General features: G+C 55.2%; 1 protein-coding gene across 1 annotated transcript in view; it reads left to right on the top strand.

The window, feature by feature from the left end:
* Positions 1–2,838: 2,838 nt before the first annotated feature.
* Positions 2,839–14,974, top strand: part of NFAM1 (NFAT activating protein with ITAM motif 1) — a 48,869-nt gene continuing 36,733 nt past the window's right edge. The window contains exon 1 of the mRNA XM_050806014.1: positions 2,839–3,048. Within this exon, the coding sequence (XP_050661971.1) occupies positions 2,925–3,048 (124 nt within the window). The 5' untranslated portion in view covers positions 2,839–2,924. The remainder of the gene's footprint in view (positions 3,049–14,974) is intronic.

Raw genomic sequence — 14,974 nt, forward strand, 5'->3', positions numbered from 1 at the left:
TCAGGGCTGTCACCTGCTCCATGAAGCCCTCCTGGGCAGCCACTCAGAAATTACTTTAACCTCCCTGTTCCTCAGTTTTCTCCTCTGTAAAATGGAGGTGATTAGAGTACCTGCCCCATAGGGCTGCAGTGAGGATCAAACTGTCAAGGAGAGCAGGTCCCCTGGAGCAGTGTCAGGCGCTTGAAAGCTGCCCGGAACTGCTCTGTCATTGCTTCACTCTGCTGAGGTTGCTGTACCCCTACTCCAGGCGCGGGCTTCCCAGGGAGGCTGGGCTCTTTCACTTCTACGGCCTCTGTGAGGCTAGGGCCCAGGGCAGGGCAGGTGTTCAGTATTCTGTGAGGCATAGATGCACGGACAAATGGGTGGATGGATGGAGGCCTGGGCCAAAAGCCAGTGTCTGAGAGGTGTGGTCCCCCAGGGACCTCACCTGCAAATTCAGCTGCCAAGGCCTAGCTCGAAGGCTGTGCCACTGCAGCTGCCCCTGGGATGCCCACAGAGCCTCCTTCCATTCCTCTGCTCCGCCTTCAGCCTTTGGGGCCTTTACTATTTATTCACAGCTCTGGCTGAGGGCACAGAAGAGGAAGCACATGAGAGGTGCTAGAAAGTTTTGGTAGAAATGAGGCTCCTGGATGCACTGCAGTTTTATTTCTATCCCCCTGGCTCCTGAGGAGGATCAGGGCCAGACATGAGGCCCTGACAGCACAGCCAGGGCTGCTGGGCTCCTTGCCAAGGCCTATCCCTGCCTCTCACCAGGAGGCTGCACGGCTGCAGAGTGTCTCAGAAACTTGGCAATGAGCTGGGACCCTCAGCCGCTTCTTGTCCAGTCATGTCTGCGCTCCGCCGCCCAGGGCCTGCCTGGGGAGTGTGCAGGCCTCCTCTCACCCTGCCTCCCAGAGCCCTACCCCTGCCCCAAGGCTTCCTGTGCACCAGCGTGATGTTCGGCACCTGCCTTCACATCGAGCCTGGAGGAAGGCCTCGCCCTGCCTTACGCTCACCCATCCATCCATTCATGTACCCCCTGGGCCAGGCTCAAGGAGGAGAGGGGAGGAAGACAGATAGCCAACTCAGGCAGGCAAGCGTGGAAAGCAGGTGTGCAGCAGGCTAGACCAAGACTCAGAGGTGGCAGAACTCCCGGGAGTCCGGGGTGCAGAGCTGGAGTGTGGGGGGCACCGTGACGGGCTGAGGGGCTTGTCTAAGAGGCAGGGGCAGTGAACTGGCACAGGGGCAGGAGCAGAGGCAGCACTGGTATTGGAAGAGCAGGCTCCCTTGTTCCAAGGCAGTTTGGCATTCAGCTGCCTCCCAGTGCCAAGTCGTAACGAGACTTGTGGAGGCACAGACCGATGCTTTTCCAGTGCTCCCTGTGTGCCCTGAGGCATTGACATGAGGTCTATCACCATGGCATCGAGGTGCTTAGACAACCTGCTACCCCCAGGAGCAGGGAATAGCGTGAAGCAGCCAATCTGCATCTCACTATGACATATGTGAGCATGTATCACTGTGATGGATCAACAGTCAATACCACTGGGGTCCCCGCCTGCCCCCTGTGCGGTAGGAAACGTCTCCTGTTCATATGTCTTCCTGCCCCAGTGGGCGGCCCCTGCTCTTGCCAGCCTCGCAGTGATCATGGCATTGGTGGAAACATCTTTCGGCTTTCATTGTTCATGTTTGGAGCAGCCCAGGGAAAAGTGTGTGTGCAAAGAACTGAAATGGACCTCATGATGCCGTCACCAGGGGCTGCGGCCGGACACACCTGAGCAAGCAGCAGGGGAGTGGGAGGCTCGGACATCACACCACGGGCAGTTCAAATGCCCACCCCATGGGCCTTCCCTGATCCTGGGCAAGTTGTTTTGCCTCCTGGGGCTGAGGTCTTCTCTTTTGTACAATTGGGATCATCATATTTATCTGGTGAGTGAAGGGACACCTGCAGAGAAGGGAGGTAAGCGCTCAGCACACGCTGAAACTCAGCCACCTTCCCACCTGCGTCCTCCACGTACCAGGTGCCTCCAGCTCCACCAGCCATCACCACACCCCAGCCCCTTTCCTCTGCCACTCCAGACATGCGGGCAGACGTGTGGGTGCCAAGGGTGCCAAGGGTGAGAGGCTCCCAGTCTGCTGGGGAAGGGGGTCCCGGCAGCAAACAATTCCTGTCCCCAGCTGATGCTGCTAGAAGTGAGAGCAGGGGCTGTGACTTGCAGCCAATGGGGAAACAGTTCGAGGGTCTCACAGGTGGGAGGCTGAGTGAGCTAAGCTTTAGGGAAGCCACAGGGAGGAGCTGACGCTAGAGATGGACCAGGGAGGAGGCGTCCCCTGGGCCTCTGCAGGGGACTCACAGAGGTTCTCGCTGGGTGAATGATGGGCAGCCTGCCTTTCACCCGCCCTGGGTGTTTGGCCCTCTCTAGGGCTGGGAACATGAGGCTCCTGCCCTTCACCCCAGCCTCCCTACCGCCCCCCACCCAAAAACCTACTCTTTGGTAAACACATTATTAAGGGATTCTCGGAATAGTTTAGAGAAGTTTGTGTGAACATGCTTGTGGTCGTTTTAAAAGTGTTTCAGAAGTGAGAGGCTAAACCAAGGCCTGAAGTTCCTCGTGGAAATCCTGTGACCCCTCTGCATGGTTACCAGTGTCTGCTGGATGGGGTCCCCACTGGAAAGGGGCCGAGATGGGGTGAAGCCCACCAGGAGTTGGACTGGGGAGGCTTAGGTCCCCATCTCCAGCTCTTCTTCTGGCCGTGTGGCCTGGACCAGTCTCAGTGCTAGGTTCTTCATCTGGCGGCCACCCGGCCGGGCTGTTCCAGCCTTGCTTCTGAGCGGAAGGTCAGGGGCTGCCAGGGAGGAGCTTCGTGGGGAAAGCAAAGGGGAAGCTGTCAGCGCCCGCTGTCCCTCCTGTGAACTAAAGAGCTGCCGCGGACAAGGAGGCCCCCACATGGAGAGCCAGCCTCCGAGGTGGCGGGCCCTGCCGGACCCCCCACGCCCTCCTGGGCCCCCTGCAGCCCCCCGGCTCCTCCTTGGCCTGCTGCTGCTGCTGCCCGGGACCCTACGACTGGCAGGTAGTGTCTGTCCTCCTCCTTCTCTCTACTCTCTCGCTCCAGAACATCAGAGCGGCTTTCATCCCGCCCGGCGTAGCTAATTCCCAGGGACCTGTCTCTGGGGATTTGCTGGTTGTCGTTTGAACGCTGCAGACTTCACAGGGGAAGCCTTCTGGGACCGAGAAGATGTTTAGCTAATACCTTGCCAAGGTGGCTTTTGAAGGGGAGAGGGACAGCGCTCTCCCCCTCGCTGCTGTGACAGTTTCCCCCCAGCAGTCTGGCCTCCTGGCCCTTAAACAAGGAGGGTGGGCACTGTATGGCTGGGGTTGGGGGCAGGGCAGTGGGGAGGGACAGCTCCCCACCTGAGGAACCTCATGTGGCTGCTGCGGTGGAGCCTGTGTTGAACCTGGCAAGTGGCGGGGCTACTCTCTGGGTTGTTGCTGGCATTGGCCAGGGAGGGGGGGATACCAGGGCCAACCACAGGGCGCTGTGCCCAGAGGCACAAAACTGTCAGTCACCAGAAAGGGTCGCACCTCCCAGTTCCTGAAATACAACCAGAGGCCAAGTGTTTTAGGATGCGAGTGTGTCTTTCCAGGCCAGCGGCGCTCCTTTCCTGGTCCCAGGCTCTCTCGAAAGCTGGGTGGCCAGGATCCGAGCCAGGCTGTGGGGTAGGTGGCCTCAGGGCCAGTTCATTAGGCCAGGGAAGGCCCAGGAGGGTCCCGTTCCAGGGCTGCCAGCACCAGGGCTCAGTGTTCTGCCAGATTCTCTCTGCTCCTCCTTGACCGGGCAGCAGCCAGCCCTCCCTCTGGCCAAAGGGTGGCCTCCACTGTGGAGACAGGGTGCCTTCCTTTCTATTCTCTTAGAGCTTATGAGGCTTCCAGGAGCTTTCCCCACCCTGTCCTGCTGCACCCCCCCCTCAGTACCGCGAATTAGGCTTTATAGAGCCCTTAGCAGGGCACACTGGCCACCCTCACAGCACCCCTTGGGGTCCCTATTGTCCTCACCTGCACCATTTTAAGGACAGGGAAAAGGAGGCCCAGGGAAGCCAGTTCATTTGCTCAAGGCCTAGCTGGTAAGTAGAGGCCAGCCCCGAGCTGGGCCCCTCGGCCATTGGGCTCAGAGGCTCCTCTTACTTGCAAAGAATGTTCTTCACCGAAACTTACCTTGGGGAGGCAAAGGCTGACCTGTCTGTACCTCCCCAGGCTGGAGCCCAGAGCCCTAGGACACCATCTCCTTTAATCCTATGCATGCCTCCCCCAACACCCCAGACAGTTGGTGCAAACACAGCCAGACCCCGGAAACGCAGCCCGTTAGTGTCAGTGTGTCTCAACTCACAGTCATTTTTAACTTAATTTCCCCCCCGATTCCCATCCTTTCCCTTTGTGTGGGTCCTCCTCCCCAAAAGACACCCAGCCCACCCTGGTAACCAAGCAGTAAAAGAGGCTTTGCGGGGTGTTACTGAGGAAAAGCTCTTTTGTAACAACCTCAACTACAAACAAAAACAGATTCCCAGCGCCATCCCCTCCCACCCGGTGTTGCAACAAACATTACATAAAAGAGAAACTGCTCTTTCACAAGAGGTGAAAACACCCTTATGGTGTCCTAGAGTCCCTTGGAGCAGCAGACAGACCCCCACCCACGCTTTTTTTTTCTGAGGCAGAGTTTCACTCTTGTCACCCAGGCTGGAATGCAGTGGCGCCATCTTGGCTCACTGCAACCTCCCCCTCCTGGGTTCAAGCAATTCTGCTGCCTCAGCCTCCCAAGTAGCTGGGATTACAGGCACCCACCACCATGCCCAGCTAATTTTTGTGTTTTTAGTAGAGACAGGGTTTTGCCATGTTGGCCAGGCTGGTCTTGAACTCCTGACCTCAGGTGATCCATCTGCCTCAGCCTCCCAAATTGCTGGGATTATAGGTGTGAGCCACTGTGCCCGCCCTGTTTTTATTTTTTTGAGACAGGATCTCGCTCTGTCCCCCAGGCTGGAGTGCAGTGGCACAATCTCAGCTCATTACAATCTCTGCCTCCCTCACTCAGATGATCCTCCCACCTCAGCCTCCCGAGTAACTGGAACCACAGGCATGTGCCACCACACCCAGCTATTTTTTAAATTGTTTTTAGAGATAGAGACTCACAGTGTTGCCCAGGCTGGTCTCAAATTCCTGACCTTAGGTGATCCACCTACTTTGGCCTCCCAAAGTGCCGGGATTACAGGCGTCAGCCACTGCGCCTGATCCCCAACCCGCTCTTTGTCCTACCCCGTGCATCTCCCTTCATCTGTCTGTCACTCCACGTCACACCCCTGCTTTCTGGTCTCAGAGCTTTGAGGGTTTGCTGGAAGGAATCTTGCCTCTCCCACATCTTCCAAACCTCCCGTGACCACAACCATCAGCCTTAACCATCAGCCTGGTGCAACCAGCTCTGCCACTTGTCAGTACCAACCCAGCTTGCATCCCTCAGCTGCATCCACAGGGGTGTCACTGAAGGCCAGCGTCCCTGATTCTGCACCGTATCCCTGAACTTGCGATAGGGTGCTGGCTTAGGAGTACAGGCCAGGGGCATTTATCTTCAGTTTGAATGTTTTTTTTTTTTGAGATGGAGTCTCGCTCTGTTGCCCAAGCTGGAGTGCTGTGGCACCATCTCGGCTCACTGCAACCTCCACTTCCCCAGGTTCAAGCGATTCTCCTGCCTCAGCCTCCCCAGTAGCTGGGATTGCAGGCACCCACCACCATGCCTGGCTAATTTCTGTATTCTTAGTAGAGTCAGGTTTTCACCGCATTGGCCAGGCTGGTCTTGAACTCCTGACCTCAGGTGATCCACCCACCTTGGCCTCCCAAAGTGCTGGGATTACAGGCATGAGCCCCCATGCCTGGCCCAGTTTGAATTTGAGCTCTGCTACTTGCCCAGGCATCCTGGGCAGATTACTTCTATCGCTGTGCCTCAACTGTCTCCTCTGTTAAACGGATGTGATAACACTGCCCACCTCATAGCACATCCTGAGGACTGAGTGCCCAGCATGATGTCATTAGTGCTCAGTGAGAGTCAGCCGCCTGCCAGCCTGGCCAGAGCCATGGAAACTTGAGGTGCAGTTGCTGAGCCCACGGCCTCCAGCTCATCCTGGGTGCCCACTCCTGCTCCCAGCCATCCTCCTCCTCCCACTTGAGCCAGGACTTGTGCCTGCCCTCTGGCTTCTTGACCCCTCTGCAAAGCCTGCTTTTCTCAAAGGCAGCCACTGGTGGTCTCCCCAAGAGGGGAATTGTTGGGGGCTTGGCTTTTCCAGGAGCAGCTGCAACTCAGGTTCCATGGGCTTCAGTCCTCCCCAAGGACTTTGGGGCTGGACAGACCTGAGTTTCAGGCCTGCTGCCTTCTGGTGACCTCGGGCAATTACTTAAGCTCTCTGCACCTTAGTGTCTTCTGCAAATGTCAGTCCCCTCTCTCTTTGTGGCCTTTCCAGAACTCTGGGCTGTATTTATTTCTCAAATATCCATTGAGAAGGACCGATTCTAGGCACCAGAGGGACCCAGAGGTGAACAAGCCATAGGCCCCACTCTCAGCCTGGTGGGACCATGAGCCTCGGCGGGAGTTACCAGAAAGGTTTGTTCTGGATCCAGGTGGCGGGCGCCTGTAATCCCAGCTACTCAGGAGGCTGAGGCAGGAGAATTGCTTGAACCCGGGAGGCAGAGGTTGCGTTGAGCTGAGATCGTGCCACTGAGCTCCAACCTGGGTGACAGAGCAGGACTCTGTCTCAAAAAAGTAATAATAATAAAATAAAAGATGTTCAGGAGCGCCTGCCTGCTCCAGGCTGAGGCCTCCTGCCTCCCTTCCCGCCACTCTGGACCTCTGTCAGGAGTAGCTTCTGTTTTTCATCTTTGTCTAATCCCAATAAAGGGCTTTCGAGGCACAGGCAGAGGCGGGCGGGGAGAGGCAGGGGAGTGCTGGAAAGGCTGCCCGGGGAGTGGGGACAGAGCGGGAGGTGGCTGAGGGAATGAGGGCTGAGAGCCTAAAAGGCAGGGCCAGGAGGGCCGGGAGAGGCTCAGCTTGACCACAGGGAAGTCTGACACAGCAGTGGGATGCAGACTGTGGTTGGGTGGATCACAAATGCCCCTCAGGTAGGGGTCCGGGCACACTCCCGGCGGGTCCTGTCTCACTGCTGTCTCCTCTGTCATCGTGAACTATCACACAGAAAAACGCAGTGTTGCGTGGTAAGCACTAGAAAACAAAGTCCTGTGTGACTCCCACCAGGTCAAGAAGGTCAAGAATGGGAACATCCCAGTGCCTCAGAGCCCCTTCTACTCTCCTCGTCCCACCAAAGGTACCGCCATCCCAGCTTGTCGGGGGATCACTTCCTGGCATTTCTTTGTAGTTTTATCATTACTACACATCCCTAAACCATATGGACTAGCTTCGCCTGTTTGTGAACTTTGTATAGTTGAAGGATACTGTGTGTCTTCTCCTGCGACCCGTTTCTTTCATTGAGCATTATGTTTTTTAAGGTAGATCCAGTCCACATTATGGCTGAAGTTCGTTTTTGTTGCTATAGATAGAGCAAGAGTTGAAACCACGGCCGGTGGGCTAAACCCAGCCCACTGCCTCTTGTATGGCCTGTGAGTTATGAATGGTTTTTATATTTTTAAGTGGTTGAAAAAATCAAAAGGGACTGTGCAGACTCATGTGGCTTCTAATCCTCGACTCCCAGCACGGGGCCGGCACCCAGCGGATGCTCAGGAAATGGTGACAATCAAGGATGAATTAAGCTCTGAGCAGGGTGGAGACGCGATACCACAGGAGGGGCGCCTGGGGGAGGAGATGGAAGGGCTGGGTAGTCGTCCTCTGCCCTCCCTCTGCCCTCCCTGAGCCCTGGCTCCTCTCCAGCATTGGTAGGGTAATGAGACCCCGTGTATAGTGAATGGTAGAGAGGACACAGGCATCCTGGGGAAATGTGGACCTCGAGGCAGGATCTGACCCTCTGCTTGCTCCTTGTGGATCTAAGCAAAGCCGCACCCTAGTGGGGACATGGGCAACAGGACCCAGATGGGGCTGAAGCCAGAGAAAGGGACGGGGTGAGCCTGGTGAGAGGGCGGGGAGCGATATGAACATGAAATTGGCAGGCGGGGCGCCTGGGCTCCCGGTGAGGTCTGAGCAGCCTGGATTTGGGTCCTGGGAGCCTTTGGCCAAGTCTCCGGAGCATGCTGAACCTCCACGAGCCCCACTGCCCGGGTGCTCAGCATCCTCCCAGACACAACAGGAAGGCACATCCAGCACCATGATGGCCTCAGGGCCTGGCACCTGGGACCCCTCAGGGAGGGTCTTTGAGGCTTTGGCCCTGGGGACAGGGCTCGAGGGCACAGCGAGAGAGGGGACTCAGTGCTCACCTTTGGTCATGGGTCGTGGGTGTCCTGCCCACTAGGCTCCTCTGGGCCCAGCCACCAGCCCTGCCTACTCCTCTGCACTCCGAGACTCAGGTCCTCACAGGCCAAGGGGTCACCACGGCCTCCCCAGTTCTCCCGCAGGCAGGGGTGATTCACTGTCCCTGGACACACTCAGGACAGAGCCCTGATGGCGCCTTTGCCAAAACAGAGCTCCTGGAGGGCCAGGCCCCGCCCAAGCTGGTTCTCTGAGGCCGCGTCCAGCACACTAGGCCAGGCACAGAGGAGCGGCTGCAGAGTCTTGGCTGGGACTTGGACGTGCTTGGCTGCTGATGGTCTATTTGATGAGTGGTTGCACCTGGGGGCTTCATTCTAGGGCTTGGGGACTGTGCAGGGTGCCCAGAAGAGACAGAATGCTGACCCTGGCTGTTTCTGCTCCCCACGCACCCCACTGCAGGTGCTGAGGTGGAGGAAGGGCAGGGCCTGGGCCAGATCTGTGCTTGCTGCTAGTGGGCCAGGGGCCAGGGGTCCACAGAGCGTAACTGCAAACAGCCCCGCTGCCATCAGCAGGCCTCTAACCCTGGTGCATTCAGATAAGACCCTCCTCGGCCCTGGGCCACCCCTTCTTCCTGGGCGCCCACTCCTTATGGCCATTCCCACCTTTGAGGCTGGCTGGAGGCAGAGGACTCCCTGTCCCCTGAAGAAGCCAGCCACAGCCACTCCCCTGAACCTTTGCTTCTACACTGCTCCCTGTGCCTGGGGGGTATCCTCTCATTTGCCCACCTGGTGACGTCCAAACTGTCTGTCAAGGTCAAACTCATAGTCTCTTCTGTAGTACCCCCTCTGGCCCCTTCCCCGCCCCGAACAAACCCAGTCCCCTTCCCTCTCCCCCAAGGTGTTCACCTGTGGTCCCGGGCACAAAGGCACTCAGAGGCATGTAGGGCATGACTGAGCTCGCCTGAGGCACGTGAGGCTGTGGGCAGAGCCAAGGAACAAGCATCCAACTTTAAGAGGCAGGCTGTGTGAGAAAAGCCAGGGACAGTGCAGAGAGAGTATGCAGGCTCAGGAAGCCTGGGGGTGGAGGGGAAGAGGAGGGAAGGTCAAAGAGAGAGGGTCTGCAGGGTCATGGTCAAGGCCAGAAGCCTCAGGACCCTCCAGCATCTTTGCTAACCTCCTTGGTGGCAGCAGAGCCAGCCAGCTGAAAGCATCCCATAGCGGGCAGGAGGAGGCAGACAGGGAGGGAAGGAGGGAGCTGGCAGGTGGAGGAAGTGGAAGGGGAGGGAGGGGAGGACGGAGGCCTGGAGAGGTTGTGTGCCCGGAGGGTGAGGGATCTTATGGGAGGTAGAGATTTAAGAGAAATCAGGATAAAAGTGAGCTAGCCAAGTTGACCGGGGGAAGGAGTCAGTGTGCTGACAGCCAGAAGCATACATATTTTAAAAGGAGGCGGAGGGCGAGAGTGCAACAGATCCCACAGAAGGAATCACTAATACGAGGCAGGGTTTCAAAGACTGAGGGAGACTGGAATTCTAGTATTTCTCTTGTCCTTGTTCTAAAATACAAATATGGGCGGGCACGGTGGCTCACACCTATAATCCCAGCACTTTGGGAGGCCGAGGTGGGTGGATCACCTGAGGTCAGGAGTTCGAGACCAGCCTGGCCAAAATGGTGAAACCCCTTCTTTACCAAGAATACAAAAAATTAGCCAGGCATGATGGCATGCACCTGTAATCCCAGCTACCGGGGAGGCTGAGGCAGGAGAATTGTTTGAACCTGGGAGGTGGAGTTTGCTGTGAGCCGGGATTGCACCACTGTACTCCAGCCGGGGCGACAGAGCAAGACTCCATCTCAGAAAATAAATAAATAAGAAAGAAAGAAAGAAACATGATCATGGCACTTCCCAATTTAAAAGCCCTCAGAGGCTCCACTAGCTTTCCAGGGCAGTGTTCAAGCTGCTCCCTACCTCTGAGGCATCACCTTGTACCCTCCTCCCAGACACAAATCCTTCCTTCCAACTCCACCAAGGCACAGTGCCCATTTCAAGAATTTGAGAAGCTTCACCGGAGAACTTTCTTGCACTTAAAACCTCTCTCCACACCCCTCCCCCAATGTCTGCCTCCTGCTCTTCTCTGCTTTCCAAGTTCAGCTTTGTAAAGGGATGGGAAGAAAGATGGCAAGATTTTCACAGCTGTGAGGTCAGGTGGCAGAACCGTTCAGCTGAACAAGTTCAGCTTTCTTCTTGAGATTTTGCTGTCATTTCTAGAATTTCTTTTTTTGTTGTTTGTATTTTTTTTTGTTTTTGTTTGTTTGTTTTTTGAGACGGAGTCTCGCTCTGTCTCTTAGGCTGGAGTGCAGTGGCACAGTCTTGGCTCACTGCAAGCTCTGCCTCCCGGGTTCACACCATTCTCCTGCCTCAGCCTCCCAAGCAGTTGGGACTACAGGCACACGCCTACTACAACCACGCCTGGCTAATTTTTTGTATTTTTAGTAGAGATGGGGTTTCACCATGTTAGCCAGGATGGTCTCGATCTCCTGACCTCGTGATCCACCCGCCTCGGCCTCCCAAAGTGCTGGGATTATAGGCATGAGCCACTGTGCCTGTTCGTACGTTTGTTTTTAAGAGATGGGGTTCTAGCCAGTTCGGTGGCTCATACCTCTAATCCCAGCACTTTGAGAGGCCAACGCAGATAGATCACTGCCTCAGAGATCAGGGGTTTGAGACCAGCCTGGCCAACATGGTGAAGTCCTGAGGTCAGGAGTTTGAGACCAGCCTGGCCAACATGGTGAAACCCTGCCTCTACTAAAAATACAAAAACTAGCTGGGTGTGGTGGCACACGCCTATAATCCCAGCAACTCAGGAGGCTGAAGCAGGAGAATCACTTGAACCTGGGAGTCAGAGATTGCAGTGAGCTGAGATCATGCCACTGCATTCCAGCCTGGGCAAAAAGGCGAGACTCCATCTCAAAAAAAAAAAAAAAAAAAAAAAAAAAGAAAAGAGGGATGGATTTCACACTGTCACCCAGGCTGGACCAAGGTGGTGTGCAGTCATGGCTCACTGCAGCCCCAAACTCCTAGGCTCAAGTGATCCTCCCACCTCAACTTCCAGAGTAACTGGAACTGCAGGCGCTGCCACCTTGCCCAGCAAATTTTATTTATTTATTTATTTCAGAAACGGGGTCTTGCTATGTCACCCCGGCTGGCCTTGAATTCCTGAGCTCAAGTAATCCTCCCACCTTGGCCTCCCAAAGTGCTGGGCATTTCTAGAATTTCTACAGTGAACATGGTTTCACTTTGTTACTGGGAGGTGGCAGGGGTACCTAAAGAATTCTGATTTAAAAAACAAATAATGACGCACACTCTAAGAGTTGCCTTCCCAGGAATGCTTTGCCCCTCCCAGGCATGCTTTGCCCCTCCCAGGCTGAGCTGGGGCTCCCTCTCTGGACTCCCGCAGCCCAGGGTCTTTCCTTTCTCCCACCTTTTTCTGTCTCCATCTGTCAGCTCCTTCCTGGTGGCAGGGCCTGGCCCTCCTTGTTGAGACTTTGGGTGAACACACAGTCCCTGCTGAAGGAGGCACTCTGGGGGATCTGTTCCCCTCACTTCATTTCCTTTTTTTTTTTTGAGGGAGTCTTGTTCTATCGTCTAGCCTGGAGTGCAGTGGCGCGATCTTGGCTCACTGCAATCTCTGCCTCGTGGGTTCAAGTGATTCTCATGCCTCAGTCTCCCAAGTAGCTAGGATTACAGGCACCCACCAATACGCCTAGCTAATTTTTGTATTTTTAGTAGAGACGGGGTTTCACCATCTTGGCCACACTGGTCTCGAACTCCTGATCTCGTGATCCACCCACCTCAGCCTTCCAAAGTGCTAGGATTACAGGTGTGAGCCACCGCAGCTGGCCTGTTCCCCTCACTTCGTATTGCCCACTCCAATTCAGAGACAAGAAGCAGACCCCAACCTCACCCTTTTGGCCCTATTGCCACCTTCCACACCATCCTGATGCCCCTTTGAGGGTAAAGAGGTGGCTGTAAAAAGAGAGGCTGAGTCCCCTGATGACCGAGACCGCGCTCAAATGAGCTCCAAAGTTGGAGCGACTTGACCTTCTTTTTTTGTTTGTTTTTGTTTTGAGACAGAGTCTTGCTCTGTCACTCAGGCTGCAGTGCAGTGGCACGGTCTCAGCTCACCCTCCACCTCCTGAGTTCGAGCGATTCTCCTGTCCAGCCTCCCAAGTAGCTGGGGCTACAGGCGCCCGCCACCACGCCCGGCTGATTTTTGTATTTTTAGTAGAGACGGGGTTTCGCCATGTTGGCCAGGCTGGTCTCGAACTACTGACCTCAGATGATCCGCCCGCCTCAGCTTCCCAAAGTGCTGGGATTACAGGCTTGAGACCTGCGCCTGGCCTTGACTTTCAAAACAGGCAAAAAGGAGGCAACTGCTATAAAGACACTAATTGACCCTTGTGAGGCTTATTCCCGATTCAAACCTTGGATGTTCTGCACTTGGTTTGTGTCCCCAAGCGGCCACCATACACCCTGGTTCAGGGGTCTAGAGGCATGAAAATGAGCCGTGGACGGGCTGTGGAAATGGCCACGTCTTGATGCCTCTTTGTAATTTGGAGGTGTTGAAAGATGTGACAGTCTGTCCGATGGCGCCATTCCAAAGGCAACGGTGCTAAAAGCTCCGAAATAGTCTCTGTTCAAAGGTTGCCTTCCAAGGCCTGCGAAATGCCCCTCCCTCACCAGCCCCTTGGCCACACGCCTTTGCATTTGATGCCTGTGTCCTGCCCGCCCGCTCATCTGTGGCATCCTGGGATTCGTGCTCAGGCACATGGCTGGGGCTCTGTGATAAAACCAACAGCCCCGATCGCAGCCTTTCAGATGGGCCTTTAAAAAGGCACAGCTCTGAGAGATGCTAGAATTAAATTGGAGGGCAAACCCCATGCCTAAAATAAAGACCGTGGGAACTGCTTTCTTCTGTAGCTGGGGAATCAAAGTGTTTTCCTTTAAAATCGACCTAACTCGGGATGGATACCTTTGATCAGCGTTGTCTGGGCCCTCACGCCCTTGGCTGACAACGCGTGCTTGATGCCATAGAAGGGATTGAGTTCCGTGCAGCGGGGAGCCGGGACCAAAGCCCTGGCCCATGACTTGGTGGTGAGAGGAGCCTCAGCAGCTGGAGCAGAGTGTGAGGGATGGGGGAGATTGTGGGTGGCAGATTCTGGGGGTGAGAGGAAGCCATGGAAGCATTTTCTTCTTTTCATCTCTTTTTCTTTCTTTTTCTTTTTCCTTTTTTTTTTTTTTTTTTTGAGACACAGTTTCACTCTTGTTGCCCAGGCTGGAGTGCAATGGTACGATCTCAGCTCACCGCAACCTCCGCCTCCCAGGTTCACACGATTCTCCTGCCTCAGCCTTCCAAGTAGCTGGGATTACAGGTGCCCACCACCACGCCTGGCTAATTTTTGTATTTTTAGTAGAGACGGGGTTTCGCCATGTTGGCCAGGCTGGTCTCGAACTCCTGACCTTAGGAGATCCACCCGCCTCACCCTCCTAAAGTGCTGGGATTACAGGCGTGAGCCACTGCACCTGGCCCATGGGAGCATTTTCAATAAGAGCATACCATGTTTTCCACAGTGCATTCCTTTCCCAAAACGTCCACCCCTGCTGCGGAACAGGGATGCCATCTGGCCCTTTGCAGCACTGGCCTTGTCACAGGGCCAGCCTGTAGAGGGCTTGTGGGTCACTTCTGTTTTGGGAGCCACAGGCTCTGCTTGAGCTGAGGTGACAATAACAGTCCCCCAGTGCTGCAGGGCCATTTCTGACTACCATTGTCCCCAGGCCCCTACATGTTGCTGGCCCTGTCTACCTATTAGATGACCCAAATTTAAGGAAACAGCCTCTGAATTTTTGACTCCCTTTAAAGAAGCATATTTCTTTCCTTTGAGAATGTTTTCTCTTGCTTCCTTTAAAGGGTTTGTTTGTTTGTGACGGAGTCTCGCTCTGTCACACAGGCTGGAGTGCAGTGGCTCGATCTCAGCTCACTGCAACCTCTGTCTTCCGGGTTCAAGCGATTCTCTTGCCTCAGCCTCCTGAGTACCTGGGATCACAGGCGCCTGCCACCACACCTGGCTAATTTTTGTATTTTTAGTAGAGACAGTGTTTCACCATGTTGGCCAGGCTGGTTTTGAACTCCTGACCTCTGGTGATCCACCTGCCTTGGCCTTTCAAAGTGCTGGGATTATAGGCGTGACCCACTGCACCTGGCCTGTTTGCTTTTTGAGACAGGGTCTCTCTCTGTCACTCAGGCTGGAGTGCAGTGGCATGATCATAACTCATTGCAGCTTCGAACTCCCAGGCTCAAGTGATCCTCCTGCCTCAGCCTCCTGAGTAGCTAGGACTACAGGCATGCCATCATGCCTGGCTAATTTGTTTATTTATTTAGTAGAGATGGGGTCTTGCTATATTTCCCAGGCTGGTCTTAGTCCTGAGCTCAAGAGATCACCCAAGGTCAGGAGTTCGAGACTAGCCTGGCCAACATGGTGAAACCCCACCTCTACTAAAATTACAAAATTAGCCAGGCGAGGTGGCGCATGCC

Source organism: Macaca thibetana, chromosome 10 (assembly GCF_024542745.1).
Source record: "Macaca thibetana thibetana isolate TM-01 chromosome 10, ASM2454274v1, whole genome shotgun sequence".
NCBI classification, from domain to species: domain Eukaryota; kingdom Metazoa; phylum Chordata; class Mammalia; order Primates; family Cercopithecidae; genus Macaca; species Macaca thibetana.